At 42.8% G+C, this 27,138-nt stretch overlaps 1 protein-coding gene across 1 annotated transcript in view; it reads right to left on the bottom strand.

Annotated features, from left to right (window-relative positions):
• Positions 1-4,156: 4,156 nt before the first annotated feature.
• Positions 4,157-27,138, bottom strand: part of LRFN1 (leucine rich repeat and fibronectin type III domain containing 1) — a 135,812-nt gene continuing 112,830 nt past the window's right edge. Inside the window, exons 3-4 of the mRNA XM_075260464.1 lie at positions 14,664-16,065; positions 4,157-5,990 (exon numbers count right to left, since the gene is read on the bottom strand). Coding sequence (XP_075116565.1) covers positions 5,144-5,990; positions 14,664-16,045 — 2,229 coding nt within the window. The 5' untranslated portion in view covers positions 16,046-16,065 and the 3' untranslated portion in view covers positions 4,157-5,143. The remainder of the gene's footprint in view (positions 5,991-14,663; positions 16,066-27,138) is intronic.

The raw sequence follows: 27,138 nt of genomic DNA, 5'->3' as shown, positions 1-27,138 counted from the left end.
AACCATATGGACCAAATAACAGAGTCAATGTGTCAATATAAAACACCTCCTAATATATTTCATGTTATCTGATTTATTGTCATTGACCTCAGCTGTGACATTTTGTTTGCAAGCAAACTACCCCCTCCCTGTGAGCAGTTCAGCCAGCAAATGAAACGTCACAACATCAAGTGACCTCAGATGTGGGAGGGATTTATTACCAGTGATTCCATTGCACGGGAAAATGTAGGAATACATAGAGAGTGAGAGCAGAAAGATGAATCCTGGGAAATGTAGTTTGTCCACAGAGTCACTGCATTGAAATAACAGTGATAGAAGGAGCCGCAAGTAAAATAAAGCCAAGCAAAGGGTGCACAAGGGAAGTGAGGATTCGGCATTGCTGTGGATGTATTTGCAGATGGATAACTCCTTTAACTTCTTCTCTTGGAATGCTATCCCTAGCTATACTGAAATGCGTATAGAGCGCCTAAGAGCTCACTATCTAATCGGCCTGAGCTTCTATAGAGTCTGAACATGTGCATTGAAAAAAAAGGAAGGGTAAAGACAAAAAATTTCTGGTTACAGAGAACATATCCGGCTGCCCTCCATCTCATGTTTGTCTATTGCTCCCTGAGCCCATGATGGTGTATTAGCAGGTATCCTCAATAGACTCCGCTCTTCAATGCTAAAAGCAAATATCCCAATGTTTCGAATCCAGCGCCTGCCGTGCTCGTGTTTGCTTCCCTTAATGTAAAAACCTTGCCGCTATCAGGAGGTGCATGGCTTAGAGGAGGCGAAAAGACGCCAAAAAGAGAGTAATGGATGACTCCGAGCACAAGGGACGGCGGACGTGGAAGATCAGTAGCGGCAAGGAGAGAAAAGACGCTGGAAAGGGAAGAGGGGTGAATAGCAGGTTAAGGAGAAGGAGCGGAGATATCCGCAGAAGAAACTGGGCAGAGCTGGCGTCTCAAGTGGCCGCCAGACAGCTGTTTTGTTGGAGAAGTGATTAGTATTAAGCACTCAGCTGGGCTCAGGACATATGGGATGGAAGGGAAGATTTGCTGGCAGTTCTCATTCTAATTATTGGGCTTGGGGAGAAGTTATCACATATAATGAAGCTGGATAGAGCGGAGAGCCTAACCTTCCATCCTGCCCACCCCACCCCAGTCGTCCTACTCTACACCGCAGACCCTCCTGTCACCTCACTTTGTTCTGACACCCTTTTATCTTACACCGCCGTCGCTCTCTTGTCTTATTACAGCCGCCGATCTCTTCACATTAACCTGTTCTCGTCCTGCACTCTGCTTGTCGCCTTATATTGTACGTAGTCTCAGTTATTTTATAGACGGTGATAACTCCGGCTATGGGGATGTCACCTCTGTCCATGCTGCAGGACATGGGCTGTGCGGCCGCTGCAATGCGTGGCAGGTCGTGGTCAAGGTAATGTCCATAGTCAGCAGGAAATGATGGCAAACAGGTCAACCTCGAAGAGAACAGTGACAGAGCCATGTGTATAGCGTGTCCTGCCGTATCCAAACCTCCAGCTATACAATAGAGCTGTCACTAAAAATAATGAGATGACTCTGCCGACCCATCACAGTCTAAATAGTGAAGCCGTCTACATGTTGTGCCTTGCATTTTTTTCTATATTTTTTCATTATATAAATAACATATAAAAATGTTCTGAAAATAATCAATTTATAAAAAATCCTTATTTCAATGATCTTTTTCTAGGGTTACAATGTATCGAAAACCATAAACGAGACATCATGTACAATACACATATCAGGTCACTAGGAGGCAAGAAATGGAGCAAAGTATAATAGATCTTATTCTTATGGCTTAGTCACAGGATATACCATAGATGTCTGATAGATCCAAGTCCCACCTCTAGAACCTATCTCTAAAACGAGCCCACCCCACCCCCACCCCCAGCCTCCATACCCTGCTACTTCCCTGTCCACAACCTGAGAAGATATCCAGCTATGGTTATGTTTTATGGAAATAGAAGGGCTCTGAGCTCCAAAATTTCTGTAACCCCCATGAAAGTGAATGGAGTTCTGGATACAATGTAGCTCATTGTTCTACACTGTTTCCGGATCCCTCAATCACATCTATGGAAACAGCAGAACCCGGAGCCTGTAAAGCCCGACATAGCTGAAAGTCTTCTCATTGAGGTCACGATTAGTTGGGGGTGAGGAGGATGTGCAAGAGATGCTCATTTTAGATATTTAGGTGAAGAGGTGGGACGATTTATGGCATATCCTACAGATGTCTTATTGGGGAAGGCCCCTTTACTTTGGTGCAAAATGTATAAAAAAGAATGAGAAAAAATGATTCTACACAGTTTTTGTTTCGGAAGAGTTTTTTACCTTTTGGGTGATTGTTGTAGTTATTTTATGAAGATTTTTTTATGGTCAAACAAATCAAACAAATAAGTAAAAGCTTGAAAACTATGGCCCCAGAGATCAAACTTACTCCAGGTTCACACCTGCGCTCAGGTTTCTGTTCTACAGATCAGATTGGGGACCTGAAAAGTGGAAACCCAGTTTCCTTAAAAAGTGGTTATCCGTGGTATCCCGCAGACACCATAGACTACAATGGGGTACTCCACATTACAGCCCAGTTTCTGCCCGAAAAATGTGGAGAGAATCGGAATCCCCGAACAGAAACCAAGCACTGGAGTGTACCCAGCCTTAAAGGGATTGTCCAGTTTCAGCAAATACATGTTATTGTTTATATAATAAAAAGTTATACAATTTACCAATATACTTACAGTGGATACAAATCAATCCATGGTCATGTGATATACAGTCCACGGTCATGTGATATAGGGTCAATGGTCATGTGATATACGGTCCACGGTCATGTGATGTACAGTCCATGGTCATGTGATATACAGTCTATGGTCATGTGATATACAGTCTATGGTCATGTGATATACAGTCCATGGTCATGTGATATACAGTCTATGGTCATGTGATATACAGTCTATGGTCATATGATGAACAACCAGGTGTACATCTCATTACCAGGTAGATGTCTCATTACTGGATCTGTAGCGAGCTGTGCACCTGTGTGTGCATCACATGACCATGGACTGTATATCACATCACTATGTACCGTATATCACATGACCGTGGACTGTATATCACATGACCATGGACTGTATATATCACATGACTATGGACTGTATATCACATGACCATGGACTGTATATCACATGACCATGGACTGTATATATCACATGACTATGGACTGTATATCACATGACCATGGACTGTATATATCACATGACTATGGACTGTATATCACATGACTACAGACTGTATATCACATGACCATGGACTGTATATATCACATGACCATGGACTGTATATCACATGACCATGGACTGTATATATCACATGACTATGGACTGTATATCACATGACCATGGACTGTATATATCACATGACCATGGACTGTATATATCACATGACCATGGACTGTATATATCACATGACCATGGACTGTATATATCACATGACCATGGACTGTATATCACATGACCATGGACTGTATGTATCACATGACCATGGACTGTATATCACATGACCATGGACTGTATATATCACATGACCATGGATTGTATATCACATGACTATGGACTGTATATATCACATGACCATGGACCGTTTATCACATGATCAGGCATTTCCAGGTTTTTCCCGTGTTCAGACTAATATACAGACACCAGCGGGTTCCTATCAGTTCTATTATTCTTTGTAAAGTCCTACAACCTTCTCATATACTTTGTGTCACATTTTCTTGCCATTTTAAAGATCTCTGATAGCTGTCAGTGAATTGAATACATTTGGCTTTATACAGAGGTAGAAAACCAAGTATAACAGGGACATCCCCAATATACCATGTGCCACTTCTAATAATACTAGTGTCTTATGCAGATAAGGAACCACCCCGCCCCCGTGGGTACAAGGTCCTGGATGCAGCATCACCTCCTTTATCTGCACCTACAACTAAACAGAAACAAAGAGCAAAGCTTTCCCATTATCTATAGATTTCTATAAGACTCTCAGCTCTGCTACATCTGTAACCATCTCACCAGATATTCCACCTGGATACAAGTCCATGTCGATGTCTTAAGAAATGAACACAGCAGACACAAGGAGCAGTCACAGAAAGGACTTTAATTTCCCATTGCACCCAACTGGCCTCTCTCCCTCCGCAATGATATATGTGCTGGGGAGAGCGAGGGCCACACACGTTTTTAATGTAAAAACTTGTGCTTGTCACTTCCAGATGATTCCTCTTCCTGCGCGGTCCCAGAAAGGCTCCTGACTTGAGTAACTCAGAAAGGATCCAGACCAGCTAGATGTACAGAAGGTATACGGTGTCAGGACCCAAACCACACGGTCAACCAATCCCTCTAAGGTTTCCCTCTTGTACGGTAGGTTTGGGTAGGGTGTCATTTGTGCATATGTCCTGGTATGAACCCGCCTGTCCATCCCCATTTACAGGAAGGGTCGCAGAGGGTTCCAGAAAGCTTGTGTGCTGGTCTCTCTCTTGGTTTAAGGCACTGCTTCGAGGGCTCAGCATTCACGTACCACAACCCAAGCAGAACAATATCCCTCTAGATCCCCAAACCAGAGGAGAAAGGGGCTCACAAGAGGGCAAAGACGTGGATCAGTTTTAGTTGGGGCAAGTTAAAGGAGCATGTCAAAAACTTCTTGGTTAGCTCTTGGTTATGATATGGTGTTTGTCTTATTCTGCATCACATGGCGACATTGGGCTCTAGAGAAAGAGACAACATTAGGACCTTCAAGAAAGCAGTGCCCATGCTTCTTCCAAAGTGGATGCACCGTATACCAATGTAGAATATATCTGTACACTTTAGGGAGCCGATGAGATGTTCTCATGACACAGGACACCACCTACGACAACATCTTATCTGGGTGAGGTCACCTAGCATGGACGTGGCTGATTCCAAAAATTTCTCTCTGCTACGAAAGTGTACAGAGATATTAGACACCGCTACACAATGCAGAACTTTACTAGAAAGGTTTGAGGTGCCCCTAACATGATTGCTGAGACATAAGGTATCATAGGAACTGTCCCTCCATGTTACCTGCCCCTTGGGACATTTTGGGGACTACTGTGCTATTCACACGGTGCTCTCTAGCATCCACTCTGTGCTGCTAAATGTGACTCTTCGATGTCCAAGGTCAGCTTCTTGGTTGTGCAACTCCAAGGCGGACATATGTCTCTTTGTCCGTGCCCTGCGAGGATAACTGTGGCTCTGGAACAGAGTGTAGTCTCCATCGAAGGAGAATCTATGTTGATAAGTCCTGGGAGGACACTTGGGCCCCACATGTGCTTGCCCTTCCGTAGTAATCAGACATAATGAGGTGGTGGAGCCCAATGCGCTGGTCTCTGTCTGGTCTCCTCCCGAGAGAGAAGACAAAAGAGCCACCGTTTGAAGATCACTAGATGTCTTAGTTCTCCTCTTGTCCATTTCCATCAGAGGAGCTGGAATAGGTGAACAAGGTTGGTTCTCCCCTTTAGCAGGGTCTTTGCCCTCCACTGGGGGCTCTTTGGAAGCTGGGGGCAATGGTTCATAGTTATTTTCTCCCAACTTGGCACAGGAATGAGCACAAGCCATGCCTTGTTGCCCATTGGTTTGGGAATACACATTACTAACCCTTGCCTTGCCGCTTTCCTCCTGACCGCTGTACACTTTATATCGGATCATTAAGATGATGATGAACACCAACACGGAAGCTACAATGATTCCTCCAATGATGATAATCATAGTTCCACCTAGAAATTGGGTATGGAGCGGTTGACACTGCGCACTTTCTTCTTTCGTGTTGAACTGGACACATCCCACCACCCGAGTAGCGGTGAGAGAAGTCATCCCATCATCGTAGACAGCCAGGACACAGAGGTCATACTCCCGTCCAGGAGCCAAGTCATTGACCAAGAAGCTTCGGTTACTCGGTGGGATCATTCTGGATGAAGAGAACAAAGGAGAAGGTTAACAGAAGCTCAGAAGAAACATATGACAACACAATATTACGACAATGAAGCCGTTATACTGTACTCAAGTCAGTAACTCCCAATAGGTAGGAGTTGTTCTTGGTTGGGTCCAACAAGAATCCTTGGTGGAACATGATCACTAATGCTCCAGTAGAACACAAGCCCAATTGATGGTGATTTGGGGGCAAAGCCTTGGATGTGGACATGTTCTGAGCGATTTATTTTATACGTTTCAAGGGGCTATAGTCCCAGAAAAGTGTATACAATAAACCCACCTGACTAAAATACTACTGCCCTATATGCAATGGTCCATGTGTCCTGACACTCTTCTATCACAGTCTTCATTAACTTTCTGAGCATTTGTGCTACAGTCACCTTTTTGGTAAGATTGGACCACATATGATTGGATCCCCATGGGCATTGGTAAGCCTTGGGTGCCCAAGACCCAGTTCCTGGTTCACTAGTTGTCCCTCCTTGGCCCATGTTGGCAGATTGTAAGTACTGTCTACTGGGAACATCCCACAAGGTCAAGGGAAATCATGGTTTCTTACCTTTCCTGCCTTCTTTATAGCTGTATACATGGCGCACAATGGGGGATATTTACTGAGAATGGTGTGCTCAATGCCAGTCTTCATGTCCCCAATGCGCACCTACAAGTCACTACTATTGGTATGGGAGGGATTGTTGACCGCCTTTAGCACAGTATATTGGGGCATGACCCATCCCCGGGCTATAATTCCACTGATTTTCCTCCGTTGTAGTAACCGCACCGCCTAGATTTTCAAGGGGCAAGTGAGGTTTAATGTTTTTTTAAGTATCTTTCACGACTCATTAGGCAGAAACGATGAATATTTGTGACCAGCTGGGAAAGTTCGGCAGGAAACCAGCAGAAGGACAGAGGACAGAGGAAAAAAACCCACAAGATTATGGGAACACGACAATATCCTAATATGCGACATCGCTGAATTACACATCCAGAGAATAACGTTCCGTATGGTAATAGAACTTGTTATGGTCTAAAGTTATTCTCAAGTATTCTTCACATCTACTTATATAGGGAAGAAAGAAAGACACAATGTAACAAACTGTTCTGTAGGAAATGGAGGAACACGGCAAAATCCCGTGAAGTACTCGGTGCATGACTTGCAATCGGCAAGGAAAGGGGAAGATAAAAACAAGATGGATGTGGAAGATCAATAAATCACAAGGGGTTGAGTTAGTGCAGCCGGCCGATTAATGCGAACATTGCAGTCTACAGTCAGCGGCCTAATTACTATCTGCAGGGCTGAAGAAGGGAAAGTTCTGCGAGTTTGGGTTTTATTTGTATCCAATGAAGAACAAAGCTGGACACAAGGAGATAAAAACATAGATAGATAGATAGATAGATAGATAGATAGATAGATAGATAGGAGATAGATAGATAGATAGATAGATAGATAGATAGATAGATAGATAGATGATAGATAGATAGATAGGAGATAGATAGATAGATAGATAGATAGATAGATAGGAGATAGATAGATAGATAGATAGATAGGATATAGATAGATAGGAGATAGATAGATAGATAGATAGATAGGAGATAGATAGATAGATAGATAGATAGATAGATAGATAGATAGATAGATAGGATATAGATAGATAGATGGATAGATAGATAGATAGGATATAGATAGATAGATAGATAGATAGATAGATAGATAGATAGGAGATAGATAGATAAATAGATAGATAGGAGATAGATAGATAGATAGATAGATAGATAGATAGATAGGAGATAGATAAATAGATAGGAGATAGATAAATAGATAGGAGATAGATAGATAGATAGATAGATAGATAGATAGATAGATAGATAGACATAGATAGGAGATAGATAGATAGATAGATAGATAGATAGATAGATAGATAGATAGATAGATAGGAGATAGATAGATAGATAGATAGATAGATAGGAGATAGATAGATAGATAGATAGATAGATAGATAGATAGGAGATAGATAGATAGATAGATAGATAGATAGATAGGAGATAGATAAATAGATAGATAGATAGATAGATAGATAGGAGATAGATAGATAGATAGATAGATAGATAGATAGATAGATAGGAGATAGATAAATAGATAGATAGATAGATAGATAGATAGGAGATAGATAGATAGATAGATAGATAGATAGGAGATAGATAGATAGATAGATAGATAGATAGATAGATATAGATAGGAGATAGATAGATAGATAGATAGATAGATAGATAGATAGATAGGAGATAGATAGATAGATAGATAGATAGATAGATAGATAGATAGATAGGAAATAGATAGAGAGATATGATGGAGTCAAGAAAAGGAGAAAATGAATGAGAGAGAGAGCAGGGGAGAGACGGGGCAGGAGACTTAGAGAACCGGGGAGAGGGCAGGCGGCAGAGAGAGCGGGGGAGAGAAGGGGCAGGAGACAGAGAGAGTTTTGGTTGTTTACATGAGACATAAATAACACGACTGGTAAATCAGAAAAATTCTGAACAGCAGGAGAAGCTCTTAGCGCTAATCTTAGGAGAATATATAAAGTGCGTTACATTAGGAAACAGAGGCCGAGCGTCGGCATTAAGTGACATTAGAGGTAACAGAACGTACTTGAGTGCGGTTATACCATCAGGGTCTAATGCGCTACATCAAATCTATGGAACGCTATAAATACTCGGCCATATATACGGTATACATATATATAGTCACTAACATGACCAATACATTACAGCTAAGTCAATAGGTGGCGCTCTAGGGGGCAGACGTTGCCATGTAGCTCTGGTATCACAGATGCGATTTCCCCCTCTTGTAGGCGATATCTGCGGTTAAACACTCCGCACTTCGCTCTTCCTTGTATCTACACGTTACGCAGATTTTATTCCTCTGTAATGTTTATCTACGGCAAATATTACCGCTCTGTATTGCTCAGCAAGCCAGAATTGTCCCATGATAAGTGTTTGCCGTGTGTGACATTCTCTTTCTTTACACTGGAGGGAATCTCATTATGGCGATCCTGGGCAAAGGACCGATCTTATCTCCCCAGTTATCCCGTAGCTATGGATTTTTCTATGGTAAGAAATATCTAGAGTAATAAGAGGAAGGACTCGAAGACTCGCAGAAAACCGCTGCCGAGAAGAACAATGTTCTAGATGACATCGCATCCCCAGGGTACGGGAGACTCTTGTTCAGTCTATAGCTGTATATAAGACACCTTTGGCCACTTTTGATACATTTAGGTCGGTGAAAAGTAACAATTATCATCAGACTACCAAATATTTCCTTTCAGGTGGTGGCAGCGGAGCTTTAGATTGAGCCCTACAGGGCAGTTTTTGCGCCATTTTCAATAGCTGTTGTGCAGATAACAAAGTTGGGCAATGAATGGGGGTGAGGAATGGGGCAAAGTACAGATCTCTGATTCTCTAGGGACAAGTAGAAAGCCTAGAAACTCTGCCCAGCACTCTGGAAATCTTGTACTGCACACATAATACTTTCCATCCTCCTTATTCCTCTTCTCATCTCTCCAGTGGTCTATAGATATCATTTCTGCCCAATTTAAGAGACCAGAAGTGAAATGATATAGTAGATGAGTCCCTACAATGGCTAGCTATAGATTTATAGCACTACCTCTCTATACTTTGTGTGCTGTGTGCAGAACTTGCAGTGTATTTTTACGATATACGACTTCACACTGGACTCTCTTGCCTCCTACTTGTAAGAGCTGACAGTGAGAAGCCTATCCTAAGCATTAGACAGGGGATACAGGATAAAGATGCATCACATAGGATACAGTGAGACTCTACAGAGTGAGTGAGGACCCTTTAGATAAGAATATTGCAACGTGATTCTCATTCCAAAGAGCCAGAGGCATGATGGGAAAGGTAAGTGATATTAGGTGAACCACAGCAGAGAGGAACCCACAATGCACACCAACTAGAACAAGACCCTCTGCAGTATTCTTTGATCATAGGCTATGATGCATTATATAAGAAGGAATTCGCAACGACGGGATTAGATGAGTTTCACCATTTTGAAAGCTATGGCGAAATGTCACAGAATCTCATCCCTAGATACAATCTTCATAGCAAATATACTCAAAGAAACATCCAAAGAAAGCAGGTAACGGAACGTTTTTACCATACAGTAATCGAGCCAATAAAATGTATTCTCTTCACTTTGCCATTTTGCTGCTGTTTCTTAAGAAGATTGTGCCTAGAAGCAAAAATTCTGCTGAGTCCTAGAAGTTTCTGACAGACGGCAGCTTGGGTGCCAGCTGTATCTTCTGCATGTACAACATTACAGGCATAATCGGAATTTTCTAAGCCCCTATGCAAAATGTGAAATATGGTCCCCGCTAGAGATGAGCCGATCAGTTCCTACCGAACTGGGGTCAGCCCCAATATTCCCAATGGAGATTCAGCTCAGATGAACTGAAATGGCGGCAACATTTTATTTATTAGTCTCTTCAGACACCAGAAAAAAAGATTAAAAAACATTCATACTCACCTTCTGCTACTGTTTTGGACCTTCTCGCAGTGTCCGGGACTCTCCTGGTGTCATCCTGTGCTTTTCTGTAATGTCATTGGCCCAGTCTTAGCACTGTACTGTAAATCTGTGATTGGACCTGAGCGTCATGTGACCACTGGTGGCCCAATCACAGACCTCTGCCATGACCGCCACGCCTATGACGTCACAGAAGAGCGCTGGAAAATGCAAGGAGGTCCATGAATGATGATGGTAGGCAGTTCTGAATGATGTATTATAGATATATAGTCCTAGGAGCCCTGAAAGTGTCATACACTATGTATTATAGATATATATAGTCCTAGGAGCCCTGACAGTGTCATACACTATGTATTATAGATATATAGTCCTAGGAGTCCTGACAGTGTCATACACTATGTATTATAGATATATATAGTCCTAGGAGCCCTGACAGTGTCATACACTATGTATTATAGATATATATAGTCCTAGGAGCCCTGACAGTGTCATTCACTATGTATTATAGATAGGTTCCTAGGAGCCCTGACAGTGTCATGCACTATGTATTATAGATAGGTTCCTAGGAGCCCTGACAGTGTCATACACTATGTATTATAGATATATAGTCCTAGGAGCCCTGACAGTGTCATACACTATGTATTATAGATATATAGTCCTAGGAGCCCTGACAGTGTCATACACTATGTTTTATAGCTATATAGTCCTAGGAGCCCTGACAGTGTCATACACTATGTATTATAGATATATAGTCCTAGGAGCCCTGACAGTGTCATACACTATGTATTATAGATATATATAGTCCTAGGAGCCCTGACAGTGTCATTCACTATGTATTATAGATAGGTTCCAAGGAGCCCTGACAGTGTCATACACTATGTATTATAGATATATAGTCCTAGGAGCCCTGACAGTGTCATACACTATGTATTATAGATATATAGTTCTAGGAGCCCTGACAGTGTCATACACTATGTTTTATAGCTATATAGTCCTAGGAGCCCTGACAGTGTCATACACTATGTATTATAGATAGGTTCCTAGGAGCCCTGACAGTGTCATACACTATGTATTATAGATATATAGTCCTAGGAGCCCTGACAGTGTCATACACTATGTATTATAGATATATAGTCCTAGGAGCCCTGACAGTGTCATACACTATGTATTATAGATATATATAGTCCTAGGAGTCCTGACAGTGTCATACACTATGTATTATAGATAGGTTCCTAGGAGCCCTGACAGTGTCATACACTATGTATTATAGATATATATAGTCCTAGGAGCCCTGACAGTGTCATACACTATGTATTATAGATATATAGTCCTAGGAGTCATGACAGTGCCATACACTATGTATTATAGATATATATAGTCCTAGGAGCCCTGACAGTGTCATACACTATGTATTATAGATATATAGTCCTAGGAGCCCTGACAGTGTCATATACTATGTATTATAGATATATAGTCCTAGGAGTCCTGACAGTGTCATACACTATGTATTATAGATAGGTTCATAGGAGCCCTGACAGTGTCATACACTATGTATTATAGATATATATAGTCCTAGGAGCCCTGACAGTGTCATACACTATGTATTATAGATATATAGTCCTAGGAGTCCTGACAGTGTCATACACTATGTATTATAGATATATATATATAGTCCTAGGAGCCCTGACAGTGTCATACACTATGTATTATAGATATATAGTCCTAGGAGTCCTGACAGTGTCATACACTATGTATTATAGATATATATAGTCCTAGGAGCCCTGACAGTGTCATACACTATGTTTTATAGATATATATAGTCCTAGGAGCCCTTTCAGTGTCATACACTATGTATTATAGATATATATAGTCCTAGGAGCCCTGACAGTGTCATACACTGTGTATTATAGATATATATATATAGTCCTAGGAGTCCTGACAGTGTCATACACTATGTATTATAGATAGGTTCCTAGGAGCCCTGACAGTGTCATACACTATGTATTATAGATATATATAGTCCTCGGAGCCCTGACAGTGTCATACACTATGTATTATAGATATACAGTCCTAGGAGTCCTGACAGTGCCATACACTATGTATTATAGATATATATAGTCCTAGGAGCCCTGACAGTGTCATACACTATGTATTATAGATATATAGTCCTAGGAGTCCTGACAGTGTCATACACTATGTATTATAGATATATATATAGTCCTAGGAGCCCTGACAGTGTCATACACTATGTATTATAGATATATAGTCCTAGGAGTCCTGACAGTGTCATACACTATGTATTATAGATATATATATAGTCCTAGGAGCCCTGACAGTGTCATACACTATGTTTTATAGATATATATAGTCCTAGGAGTCCTGACAGTGTCATACACTATGTATTATAGATAGGTTCCTAGGAGCCCTGACAGTGTCATACACTATGTATTATAGATATATATATAGTCCTAGGAGCCCTGACAGTGTCATACACTATGTATTATAGATATATATAGTCCTAGGAGCCCTGACAGTGTCATACACTATGTATTATAGATATATATAGTCCTAGGAGCCCTGACAGTGTCATACACTATGTATTATAGATATATAGTCCTAGGAGTCCTGACAGTGTCATACACTATGTATTATAGATATATATATATAGTCCTAGGAGCCCTGACAGTGTCATACACTATGTATTATAGATATATAGTCCTAGGAGTCCTGACAGTGTCATACACTATGTATTATAGATATATATAGTCCTAGGAGCCCTGACAGTGTCATACACTATGTTGTATAGATATATATAGTCCTAGGAGCCGTGACAGTGTCATACACTATGTATTATAGATAGGTTCCTAGGAGCCCTGACAGTGTCATACACTATGTATTATAGATATATATAGTCCTAGGAGTCCTGACAGTGTCATACACTATGTATTATAGATAGGTTCCTAGGAGCCCTGACAGTGTCATACACTATGTATTATAGATATATATATATATAGACCTAGGAGCCCTGACAGTGTCATACACTATGTATTATAGATATATATATATTCCTAGGAGTCCTGACAGTGTCATACACGATGTATTATAGATATATAGTCCTAGGAGCCCTGACAGTGTCATACACTATGTTGTATAGATATATATAGTCCTAGGAGCCGTGACAGTGTCATACACTATGTATTATAGATATATATAGTCCTAGGAGTCCTGACAGTGTCATACACTATGTATTATAGATATATATAGTCCTAGGAGTCCTGACAGTGTCATACACTATGTATTATAGATAGGTTCCTAGGAGCCCTGACAGTGTCATACACTATGTATTATAGATATATATATAGTCCTAGGAGCCCTGACAGTGTCATACACTATGTATTATAGATATATATATATATAGTCCTAGGAGCCCTGACAGTGTCATACATTATGTTTTATAGATAGACTCCTATGAACCCAGGAGTGTTCTACACTAATTGTGGTTCATATCGAACTTGTTCATCCTGAAAGGAACCATGGATCTGAACAGCCAAACCCAAAACAAATCTTGAGAGATTCGCCATTTACGATACTGGAGTCTTCTTACATTGCAGAAAGCTTTTGGATCTCCACAGACAATAGCACAAGGTGTGACTACTACTTCTACCCCTCGGTTCCCACACTCCTGTACAAGGCTATAACCCAAGTATCTGGTGGAAGCTTTATCTCTTTTCAAGACTATTTTACCCCATGAGCCATTTATGCCTCTGCTTACACTGGTGGGGCTCTACCCTCTACAGAACTTAGATATGTTTATCTCAATAGTTTCTCTTTGAAAAGCATATATATATATATATATATATATATATATATATATATATATATATATATATATATCCCCACTGCACATCACTGTTACATAGGTTTAGTAGCTGAAGTACCATAGATGCCACAGGCTTTCAAGGCATACTTGTAATTTTGCAGCAACTGATGTCATGAGTTAGGGAACACTGGTGTAGACTATGGACTATCCCGAAACAAAGCAATAGTGTTCCCAACCTATGTATGATATCATAGTATAGTGAGTGACCTACTGCAACTATTACCAGCAATACTTCTCACCTGTACACTAAAGAGTCATCTAAGGAGCTGTTATACTGAATCTGATACATGCGGATCCCAGGGATATGACGCTCCGATGGCCACTGGATGACCACTGAGGTTGACTTCAACTTGTCCACCACAATTCTCCGGTCTTGTAAAATTTTAGTATCATTAAATCCAGACTTAGTTGACGTTGTGATATCAGAAGACCCAGGATCAGGTTCTTTAATATGAGCCGTGTTGTTCACCAGCAATGGAAGAGGTACTATAGCCAACTCTACGGGGGCGGTGATCTCACCTGCGGCATTCGATGCTATGCAAGTGAAAGTGCCGCTGTCTTTCAGGGTTGTAATGGTAATATCTAGAGTTCCATTGTCATGGACTACCATCCTTGTTGTGTTATGGATAAGTTTTCCATCTGGACCAATCCAATGGACTGATGGTTCAGGATCTCCTACCGCTTTGCACTTAATGCTGACGCTTTGCCCTTCCATGACAAATGTTTTGCTGGCATAGTGTTTGGTAATGAGTGGAGGCTCACAAATAAATTCCTCCTCTTGAATTGACCAGAAATACTTGTCTGTTAGCTGTTCTGGGGAGGCACAGGTCTCAAGGTCATCCTCCCTTGTAAGTCGCCTGAGCCATAAAAGCTCGCAATTGCAATGTAGAGGATTCCCACCGAAGCTTATGGCCAGAGATGAAGAACTTGTACCTCTTGCACTGGCCAAAACTTGAGACTTGAGGAAAAGGTTGTCCGGAGGCAGTTTATGCAAGCGATTAGAGGTCATGTCGAGCCTCACCAGCTTATGCAACATAGTGAATGTTCCTTCAGCAATGTGGTCAATTAAATTATGGTCTAGAGTCAATGAGTTCAGATTCACCATTTGGCCAATGTCTTCCCAGGGCAGTTCTTCGAGGTTGTTGTAGGACAAGTCAAGATCCTCCACAGTGGCAAGAAACTCATTGAATGCCCCAGCCTGGATTGTATTTATCTGGTTGTTACCTAAAATTAGATGGCGCAAATTGCCCAGGCCACGAAAGTGTTCATTCCGTAGGGCAGAGAGTCTGTTGCTGTTCATATGCAAGGCTCTCAGAGAACGCAGGTCGGAGAACGCTAGGGGTACAATTTGGCTAATAGTGTTCCTTGATAGCGTCAGATGCACCAAATTGGTCATGTTGCTGAAGTCCTTGCGTCGAATGATGGTGATAAAATTATCCGTCAGTCGTAGCTCTACTGTCCTGCGGTCAATGGCTGGTGGAACGAAGAGAAGTCCTGTCTTGGCACACAGCATGGTGAGAGTTGGAGAGTTGACCTGGCAGATGCAGCGACCGGGGCAATGCTGTGCTCTCCCAAAGTACCCCAGAGCTCCCATCAGCAGCAGACATAGCAACTTCTCCATGGCCCCTTGGCCAAAAGAGTCTTGAAGGGAGAGAAAAAGAAAGAGAGAAAGGAACATTAAGTACAATTTAAAAAAAATTGCAAATATACATTGTTTAATGGGTTGTCTCAAAACAGGCCCAAAAAAGGGTTAAAAACAAAAACATATCATGTTGACAATTATCCACTAATCTCTATGTCTTGGTCCTCTCTGGACAAGTAATGACCGCTCAGCCAACTGTTGGCTTGGGAAGGTCGTGGTATGGCCAAGGAGCAAAGACCAGCATGGACCCAGTAAGAGTCGGAAGGAAGCAACAGCAAATTGGTGAGGTCAGTCCTGATATGTTTTTGCTGTTTTTAATCCCCTTTAAGCCTGTTGTAAGAGATTAGTTCTCCCCAGACAACCCCTTTAACAGATTTACATAAACAATTAATTTTTTTCTCTACCAATTAGGACCCTGGGGCTGTAATTGTCAACTTTTTTAATACCTTTTGTAAAAAAATTCCAAGAAATGTATTAGAAAGTCCTCAAGTCTATCAATCCCGCATTACAGGTAAATTATTGCTATCGGGTGGGGGTTATTTACGAGAGCGCATTCCCGAGAAAAAGTTGATGTTCCTTAAAGAAAGTAATTAGATTCTGTCATTTCTGGAGTGGCGCCTTGGGTAATATCTAGCGAGTTGCTATGGGTGGTGTGATCTCTTCCACCGCTTTTCATAAACGTCCCTGAATATTACAGACAATTCCGGTTCACATGAGATCCCTTTCTGTACTGTTTAGCGACGGAGTCTCCACAAGTGTAAAATTAAATTCATGCATTATAATGAAATTAGCGAGAGATACGGTAATGGCTTCGGTTATATCGGGCAATTAAGGCGGTCTATGGAGCTGGTAAGAACATTACGGCACATATATGGAAACGCTAAGGACAAGAATTTTGATGAACTTGCATAATTTTTAGAATTTTTTGAATTCATTTGCACAACGCAAATACATACAATGGTCGACCATCCACGTAATATTGAGCAGGACTCCCTACGTCCACCAAAATAGGACATGGACTTCACCAGACCTTTGAAGGTCTCTTGAGGTATCTGGCACAAAGTCATTACACTAATGTACTGTAAGGTGCAAGGCCCTCTGCATCAAGGAACCTTCAGCAACCATGACCCCATCACCGGCCGTCCTTCCTTGGAAGACTTTTGTTAGATACAAGCTATCATGGTGGTGCAAACTGGTGTGCAATGAGACAGGTTTGTTGCAGGTTTGTCTGCATCAAGGAACCTTCAGCAACCATGACCCCATCACCGGCCATCCTTCCTTGGAAGACTTTTGTTAGATACTAACTACCATGGTGGTGCAAACTGGTGTGCAATGAGACAGGTTTGTTACAAAGTTTCCTAAAATTTTGGGATTAGCCAAACCTGAAATTTTTGGATTTCACCACCCAATGACTAATAAACTCTAGGTAAAGCAGTTGGTGCACCGAGCTGATCAATGGAGCAGCCAGTTGGGTTGGTCTCTTGTTAGAGAGACTATCCCAATGGGTTGTATAGGGTTAGATCAGCAGCAGTTGTTCCAACAACCCCAATTCGGGGAAGTAGAAAGATACAGAGGTATGACCGGCTAGGCGCCCCTTATTGGTAAAGGTTTGCCCAAGAAGAACACCGCGCTTGACCCAATGAATAATGGTCTTCAATAATGGAACAAACCATCATTCATCGGGTGGAGCGCAGTGTTCTTCTTGGGCAAACCTTTACCAATAAGGGGTGCCTAGCCGTCATACCTATGCATTAAACTCTGGGGTCTCTATAGAGTATAAGCGGAGGCTCAAGTGAGGTGCGGGAATATTATAATAATACAGTGCCCAAGTTATACAACTCAACAGTGTTGTTTGTTGGGTCCCAGGGCACAATCTGTAACAGGGCACCGACTGTACCGAAATCTGTTACAGGGCCCCGATTGTACCATAAGGGATCTTGTATGGCAGTGTTACGTCTGTACCCCTTATACCCCCGCCAGTGTATCTGCCTTTTCCTTTGCACTGATTGTGAGAGCAAACCCTCAGCGCCGAGACCGTCATGAGCCAATGGTGCCCATTTCAGGCTACTCACATCACACACCCCTGATCCCGGTAAAGCCCTTTTATTATTCTTAAGTATATTGGATGGGTAGAAAGGTCAAACATGCCAACAATTCCAAAAAATGTCAAATATACTCAAATTGTAGATACGTAGAGATGTAGCAGAGCTGAACTTGTCATGAGCTCAGATAGGATAATGTGTATACTAGACCTCCGATGTGATCTGATCCCGCACTAGATCAATGTATACCTAACATAATAAAACCTAAAATTGTCCATTTATAAAATATTCCGTCTGCAGATCATCTATTAAAGCTTTCCAGGGTTGTTCTCCTATTTCAGGTGTAAGTAAGAATATCCAGAACCTGAGTCGGCCTCGGCGTGTTGGGTTGACGTTTTGTGGCAGATATTGAGCGCCATTGATCTTGACGTATCGGCTGTCAGACCTCGCGCTCTAGACAGACCCTTCACTATGTCATTGGTAAAAATAAACTTCCGGATCCCCGGCCTGGACCTGACCAAGACTGATCGGGGAAATAATCAGACTCATTACGTGTATGGATTATTTACAGTAATTCAATAGGTACAAATCATAAGCGATCGATGCCGAGGGAATGGATACGGTAAATACCCATCAGCCACGTCTCTTTTGCAGATTTTTCACTTTAGTTTTGTCTGACGGTTCTTAACTATTGACATGCTGGACAGTTATTGACTGCTATTCATTCAGCTAAATCACCGGGATTGATTTTGGGGTCTTGCAGTGTCTTCTTGTTCAAGGAGCCCTTGCAATACTTACCATGGAGCTGTAGCTATACAATGCACCACCATATGGTGATGTATGGAAGTATTCTCTATACGCCATGCTTCTAACGAAGGATATCGCATAATACACCACATGATGGATAACGGATCAACGCTTTTTGGCTTCTAATGGAAAAAATCTTGGGATTGTGCAGGAATTGGTTGCCTGGATGATTTCGAAGACCTTAAAGTGCCCATACACATAAGGTGATCACATCCTGAACCATCCAACCCTACAAGGGTCCCAGTTGGTTTCCCGTAAATAGTGATCTCTGTGTCCAAGAGGTTTTGGCAGATCTGTTTCTCTATTATGTCACATCAGAGAAAGGGGGTGTCTTTGGCATAAAACGGGGGTGTGCCATACAACAAGGATTGGGCCATAGGATAGATCATCAGTATGTGATTGTGAGGGTCTGACACCTAGGAGCCCTGGTCAAAGAGGTTGAGGGCTGCAGCCTCTTCACTGAATACTAAGCACAGCACCATGCATTGTATAGTGGCTGTGCTTGGTATTGCAACTGAGCCCCATTCCCTGCCATGAGATGCTGCTGTACCATGTGACCGATGAACATGGCATCATCAGCACAAGGAAGAGACCACAGCACTTGTTAAACCTTGCACCTGGGTGATCCTCATCTGCACCCTACCAATACTTCTGTACATTAATAGCCCCGGAATATCATACCATGGCTAGAGATTGGCGCCAAAGCCTATACTATAAAAGCCATACCACTCCATCATAAGAACATGACAAGAGGTTGCGGATGTTTGGAGATCGGCCATTCCAGGATATTATAGGCTATGCAAATGTAATACCTAAGAGGGAAGGAGAAACCGCCCCTTGGAGAGGACCTGTCACCTCCCTGGACACTTCAGCTTCAGTAAAATACTCCTATCCCCTGGCACATTATTTATTACATCTCTGCCTTGTGCCGTTCCTCTGTTATTCCTCCTAGCAATTCATATGGATACTGTACATAGGTCGTATCAAAAATGCATTTGAGGTTGGAAAACTCCTTTAATATTGCATTTTCGTTGCAATTTCTTGAGACCCTTCACCCCCTCCACGTTTCCTTCACTGTTTCCATCACCTTCTGCTCAGGGCCTCCTCCTTGTGCTGTGTTTTCTCCTCATGTATAGATCTCTAAGGTTACTGTTTAACGGGAAATGTATTCCGTAGGGGAAGGAAGAAGCTTTTACTGTCTGAAAATCAATGAGATTAGACTGCTGAGGTTAAAAGCAGATGAGCGCTGGAGATAGAGGGAAAACTTGTTCTGGTCAGTGCCGAGATGCCCCGCTGCACGCCACCCGATGAGCGCCCATGAAATCCGCTATTGAATGCTTATCGACTCCCCACGGCTGTCAGAAGTGACGGCTTGTGATAAAGTCTGACAGTGATTGGTCTGTTCCACTGGGCGATTACGGCACACAGTGGGTATACATGGCAGCAAGAGAAGGATTGTCATGTAGCATGCAAAGCACATAACGTATGGATGACTGTCAGCAAGTACCTGGAGAAGCTGAAAATAGGTGGTTGGTCAATACAAAGCGGTTTACGATGGGCAACGATCGCCACCCTCTATTAATATCAATATATTAAAAACCAAGACATGCCGGGCTTGTCAATACGATTTCATTCCATGTTTTTTCCTTTCTTGTTTGCTACATTGTATTGACAACAAGAAAACTATGAAGGAAGATACATGGAACAAGCAAAGAAAGGTTTATGTAAGGATATTTTTTATATTTTATACACGTTCGGCATTTTCTCATTGAGCTTCATGAGGAAGTCACCTAGAATGGATGTCAATTACCAGGTATGACTTGTCTAGAATTTACTTGTCTTCATAATCAGTTCCGGGGGGTAAAGGTAGGATTGGAACACGGTTCCATATAGTGTTTAGGACCGTATAGTGTATAGGGTTAAACATTAACTAAACAAGGCATAACTATTAATGTAAGCCATTCCAGGTGACTACCTCAAGGATTGTGCTAATCCACATAATGGCAAGAACTCAAATAAGAGAGAAACAACAGTCTATTATTACTTTTAGACATGAAGGTCGGTCAATCTAGACTGTCAAATCAAACGGAGTCTCGTAAAGACCACCCCAGGAACAGAAGGCCAAGAGAGACCTCTGATGTAGAAGAGAAGTTCATTACAGTGCCTAACCTCAGAAACTGCAAATTATCAGCACTTCAGATCAGAGATCACATAAATGCTTCGCTGAGATCAAGAACCAGACACATCTCAATGTCATCTGCTCAGAGAATACTCCAGGAATCGGACCTTAATGGTAGACTTGCTACAAAGAAGGAACCACTCAGGAACAAGAAGAAGAGAAATGCGTGGGATAAGAAACACAAGGGAAGGACATTAGACCAGGGGAAAGCTGCACTTTGGTCTGATTAGTCCAAATTTGAGATTATTGGTCCTAACCGCCATGTCTTTGTGAAACGCAGAAAAAGTTAGTGGATGGTTTCTCCATGTGTGCTTCCCACCTTGAAACACAGAGTGTAATGGTCTGGGGGGTTTGCAAGGGACACTTTTGGGGGATTTATACAAAATTCAAGGTGCACTTACACAGTACTATACAGTGACATGTCATCTGGTTTTCATTTAGTGGCACCAACATTTGTTTTTTAACAGGAACATGAATCCGAACAGACCTTTATGCTATGTAAGGGCTATCTGACCAAGAAGAGTAATGGCGGGCTTTTTCAGATGACATTGGCAGAATTGGACCACAGAGTGAAAGAGACAATACGTGTTCAGCACCTCTAAAAATTCCTATTGGACAACCATTCCAGGTGACTACACCATGAAGCAGACGAAGCACAACTGATGGTCTTAAACAGGTTATGGAGACAATGAATTCCACCATTTAACTCTTGACAAGGCATAACTTTTTATTGAAAACCATTCCAGGTGACTACATCATGAAGCTGATGCACAACTGATAATCCCTACTTGGTAGAACATTCACTTGGAAAATTTCAGATCCCCAAAGTGTCCTCCTGTCATCTGTAAGCAATGAGAACAGCCTGGCCACAAGTGTTCAATTTCCCTGCAGCGCCACCACAGGAGAAATTAAGCATTACACTGTGTCTATTCAAATCACTTGCTTGTCTGAGTATTATAAGACAGGACAGGTCCTTCAGAGTAAGGGAGACATTTGTAGTAGTAGATCTTCATTTTGGCCAGAAGATGAGAATCCTGAACATTTGACCCAATAGGATATATGAAAATGGACAGATACTCTAACCTCACCAGCCTTTGTATAGATGAAGGTTTACATTCTGCATGTTGTCTACATGAGGCTTCTTGAGGAGGTGGTCCATGCCAGTAAGGAGCCAATCTGAGCCATGGACTCATGCCCCGGGACGTATTGCTCGCTGTATGTTTGATACATGATAGATACTGCAGGTCTCCTCAGTGTCCCTCTAGTTTAGGATGCATCGCCTCATCTCCACCGCCTACCCTGAAGCTCTGCAGGATTTAAGCTCTTTGCCATTGCATATATACAGTATATATTTTAATATTGCTTTTGCCCTCCTCATTTTTCTCTTCTCATAAAGCCTTACATGCCGCTCCCCGCTGGGTTCTTTAATGAACTTACTGACAGGAATATTGTTCAGAAGAAAAACAAAAAGAAATCATTTTACAATCATGGCCGTGGAGTTTTGTTTTAACTGGTTCCTCCAGCTCTGCACACACGGTAATGCTGACACCATAACTGTAATTTTATGCAAAAAAGCTCAAACGGAGAAAAAGCAAGTTCTTGTAAATCAACATGACTGGCTGCAGTAAGAACGCTGTAAGAATAAGTAGGCACGGAGAAATTCTCCTCTGTGGATATCCTGCCGCAATGGGTTTCTGGATATTCTGCATATTTGTTGCAGAATTTACCTCATGCATTGCAAAAGGTGAAAAACGGAGTGAAAATCCACAAATTAAGCTGACTATCCTATCTATCTGCAGGGCTGGGGTGATATGCTGGTTCTGGTGACAGTAACCTATCTATCTGCAGGGCTGGGGTGATATGCTGGTTCTGGTGATACTAACCTATCTATCTGCAGGGCTGGGGTGATATGCTGGGTCTGGTGACAGTAACCTATCTATCTGCAGGGCTGGGGTGATATGCTGGTTCTGGTGATAGTAACCTATCTATCTGCAGGGCTGGGGTGATATGCTGGGTCTGGTGACAGTAACCTATCTATCTGCAGGGCTGGGGTGATATGCTGGTTCTGGTGATACTAACCTATCTATCTGCAGGGCTGGGGTGATATGCTGGGTCTGGTGACAGTAACCTATCTATCTGCAGGACTGGGGTGATATACTGGTTCTGGTGACAGTAACCTATCTATCTGCAGGGCTGGGGTGATATGCTGGGTCTGGTGACAGTAACCTATCTATCTGCAGGACTGGGGTGATATACTGGTTCTGGTGACAGTAACCTATCTATCTGCAGGACTGGGGTGATATGCTGGTTCTGGTGACAGTAACCTATCTATCTGCAGGGCTGGGGTGATATGCTGGTTCTGGTGACAGTAACCTATCTATCTGCAGGGCTGGGGTGATATGCTGGTTCTGGTGACACTAACCTATCTATCTGCAGGGCTGGGGTGATATGCTGGTTCTGGTGACAGTAACCTATCTATCTGCAGGGCTGGGGTGATATACTGGTTCTGGTGACAGTAACCTATCTATCTGCAGGGCTGGGGTGATATGCTGGTTCTGGTGACAGTAACCTATCTATCTGCAGGGCTGGGGTGATATGCTGGTTCTGGTGACAGTAACCTATCTATCTGCAGGGCTGGGGTGATATGCTGGGTCTGGTGACAGTAACCTATCTATCTGCAGGGCTGGGGTGATATGCTGGGTCTGGTGACAGTAGCCTATCTATCTGCAGGGCTGGGGGGATATGCTGGTTCTGGTGACACTAACCTATCTATCTGCAGGGCTGGGGTGATATACTGGTTCTGGTGACAGTGACCTATCTATCTGCAGGGCTGGGGTAATATGCTGGTTCTGGTGACAGTAACCTATCTATCTGCAGGGCTGGGGTGATATGCTGGTTCTGGTGACAGTAACCTATCTATCTGCAGGGCTGGGGTGATATGCTGGGTCTGGTGACAGTAACCTATCTATCTGCAGGGCTGGGGTGATATGCTGGGTCTGGTGACAGTAGCCTATCTATCTGCAGGGCTGGGGGGTATGCTGGTTCTGGTGACAGTAACCTATCTATCTGCAGGGCTGGGGTGATATACTGGTTCTGGTGACAGTGACCTATCTATCTGCAGGGCTGGGGTGATATGCTGGTTCTGGTGACAGTAACCTATCTATCTGCATTGCTGGGGTGATATGCTGGGTCTGGTGACAGTAACCTATCTATCTGCAGGGCTGGGGTGATATGCTGGTTCTGGTGACAGTAACCTATCTGTCTGCATTGCTGGGGTGATATGCTGGTTCTGGTGACAGTAACCTATCTATCTGCAGGACTGGGGTGATATGCTGGTTCTGGTGACAGTAACCTATCTATCTGCATTGCTGGGGTGATATGCTGGTTCTGGTGACAGTAACCTATCTATCTGCAGGACTGGGGTGATATGCTGGTTCTGGTGACAGTAACCTATCTATCTGCAGGGCTGGGGTGATATGCTGGGTCTGGTGACACTAACCTATCTATCTGCAGGGCTGGGGTGATATACTGGTTCTGGTGAAAGTAACCTATCTATCTGCAGGGCTGGGGTGATATGCTGGTTCTGGTGACAGTAACCTATCTATCTGCAGGGCTGGGGTGATATGCTGGTTCTGGTGACAGTAACCTATCTATCTGTAGGGCTGGGGTGATATGCTGGATCTGGTGACAGTAACCTATCTATCTGCAGGACTGGGGTGATATGCTGGATCTGGTGACAGTAACCTATCTATCTGCAGGGCTGGGGTGATATGCTGGTTCTGGTGACACTAACCTATCTATCTGCAGGGCCGGGGTGATATGCTGGTTCTGGTGACAGTAACCTATCTATCTGCAGGACTGGGGTGATATGCTGGTTCTGGTGACAGTAATCTATCTATCTGCAGGACTGGGGTGATATGCTGGATCTGGTGACAGTAACCTATCTATCTGCAGGGCTGGGGTGATATGCTGGTTCTGGTGACACTAACCTATCTATCTGCAGGGCCGGGGTGATATGCTGGTTCTGGTGACAGTAACCTATCTATCTGCAGGGCTGGGGTGATATGCTGGTTCTGGTGACACTAACCTATCTATCTGCAGGGCTGGGGTGATATGCTGGTTCTGGTGATAGTAACCTATCTATCTGTAGGGCTGGGGTGATATGCTGGTTCTGGAGACAGTAACCTATCTATCTGTAGGGCTGGGGTGATATGCTGGTTCTGGTGACACTAACCTATCTATCTGCAGGGCTGGGGTGATATGCTGGTTCTGGTGACGGTAACCTATCTATCTGCAGGGCTGGGGTGACCTTAGGATGACTTTACTAAATCTCATGTCTGGTTATATTATATGTGACACGGGTGCTTTATGTGTATTCTGTGTCCTTGTCCTGTACATGCAGAAAAATGGAGCACGTCTTTCCCTAAAGGGCTTTTCAAAAAAGGTGTGAGACCACAGTAACATTTTCACAGCTCAGAATTTTCACGTCTCCCGGATGCCTGCGGGTCTTATACATACATAGGGTGTTATGAAGTACCAAGTCTAGTTCTGCCCCAGAACTAGGACCTACATATTAGGCACAGATATGGGTGACTCAGTCCAGATTTGCACCATTCCTATCAATAACCCTTGAGGACACCCTTTCCCTTTCCAATAAGTTGTTTGCTTGTTGTGAAGTTCTCGAATATCGATAGATCTCCCTGTAGGTGACTTGTTCTTCTTGTTCACCATTGTGCACTTTGTACATTCTAATTGTATGATAATTAGTTATCATGTCTTCCTGTAAACACATGTAGATACAATGGCGTTCTTTCCCCTGAGATTTCCTGCTCCCCGGAGGCTGCGTGACGTGTCTGTGATGGGTTACAGGAGGTGACACACTGTTTACTTCTGTTCCCGGGAGAGATCTGTCAGCTGCCTCAGGATAAAGAACGTGAGCCTGAATTGTAATGACACACTTGGACAGAACAAGCGTGGACTTTTCACTTTGATTAGACCTTTAAAAAGGACAAGCAGGCTGTTCCAGACTGTGCTGCTGTCATGGTCAGGAGAAGGGGGGTAATCCGAACATCTATGTGTCAAACCAATGTAGTGTCACTGATACAACACACAATGCAACTATTAAGTCTTCCATCTCCATGGAGAACAATTCTCATTCTGAAGCGTTGGAGGAAACAGCTGCCGTGCTTTGTTGTCTTCTAGGGTTGTAACATGTTGCTCAACATCTGTAGAAGATCTAGAGACAATGTTTGTGTCACCATAAACCTTAGGGAGACACAGGTGACCTTGGGACTTCTTCTATTCAAGGATGGAATTCCATGGTCCACGTGTCTACATGAAGATCTTTTGTTTGGGAAGATTCCGAAACAACTTATTGGACCTCACCTTAAGATCGTAAACATCTTGACATCATTGGTGAAGTCCAATAAGTTATTAGTGAATCTTCCCAAAAAAAAGCTCCTCCAAGGTCAGGTCCAAATGGAGTTGGGGTCTATTATCGTGTTGGGTCCATCTTTAACCTTGACGCGTAGTTACGATCCAAATATTCCCATCTTGGCCATGGTTTGCTGAGATGGGAATTTGCCTTTAAGGCTTCCTTATCTAACAGGATAAGATATGAGATGGCTCAAGGAGTTGTGCGCTCGTTTTATTCTATGCTCATGAACATAAGTCCCCCTTGTGATGAATCAGCATCATCCTAATCCTCGACTTTCCTCCCGCCTCAGTTTTATCCAGCTTTAAGCCTTCTTTGGGCATGAAGACAACCGATAATTTCGACTGAGAATAATTGACTGTTTAGTGGCTGCAGGTTCTCATCCCCTTTATTCCGTCCTCCCCACTACCGAGGAAGCGGCCTCTTCATATAGTAATCCGGGTCAGCGGGACCTTCTAGGCATTATGGTATCAAGGGCTTCTAATACCAATCACATATTTAGGAGCAGGTTTGGGGCTTATTACCACCCCCTGGATATCGGAGGAGGGTATTAAGTGCTGTAGGTCATCTATCAAGTGGATAATGTCTGTGCGACTCCTGAGTGCCCACC

Source organism: Leptodactylus fuscus, chromosome 11 (assembly GCF_031893055.1).
Source record: "Leptodactylus fuscus isolate aLepFus1 chromosome 11, aLepFus1.hap2, whole genome shotgun sequence".
NCBI lineage: Eukaryota > Metazoa > Chordata > Amphibia > Anura > Leptodactylidae > Leptodactylus > Leptodactylus fuscus.
Note: the sequence above shows the minus strand (reverse complement) of the source record. Positions and strands in the feature narration are given on the sequence as shown.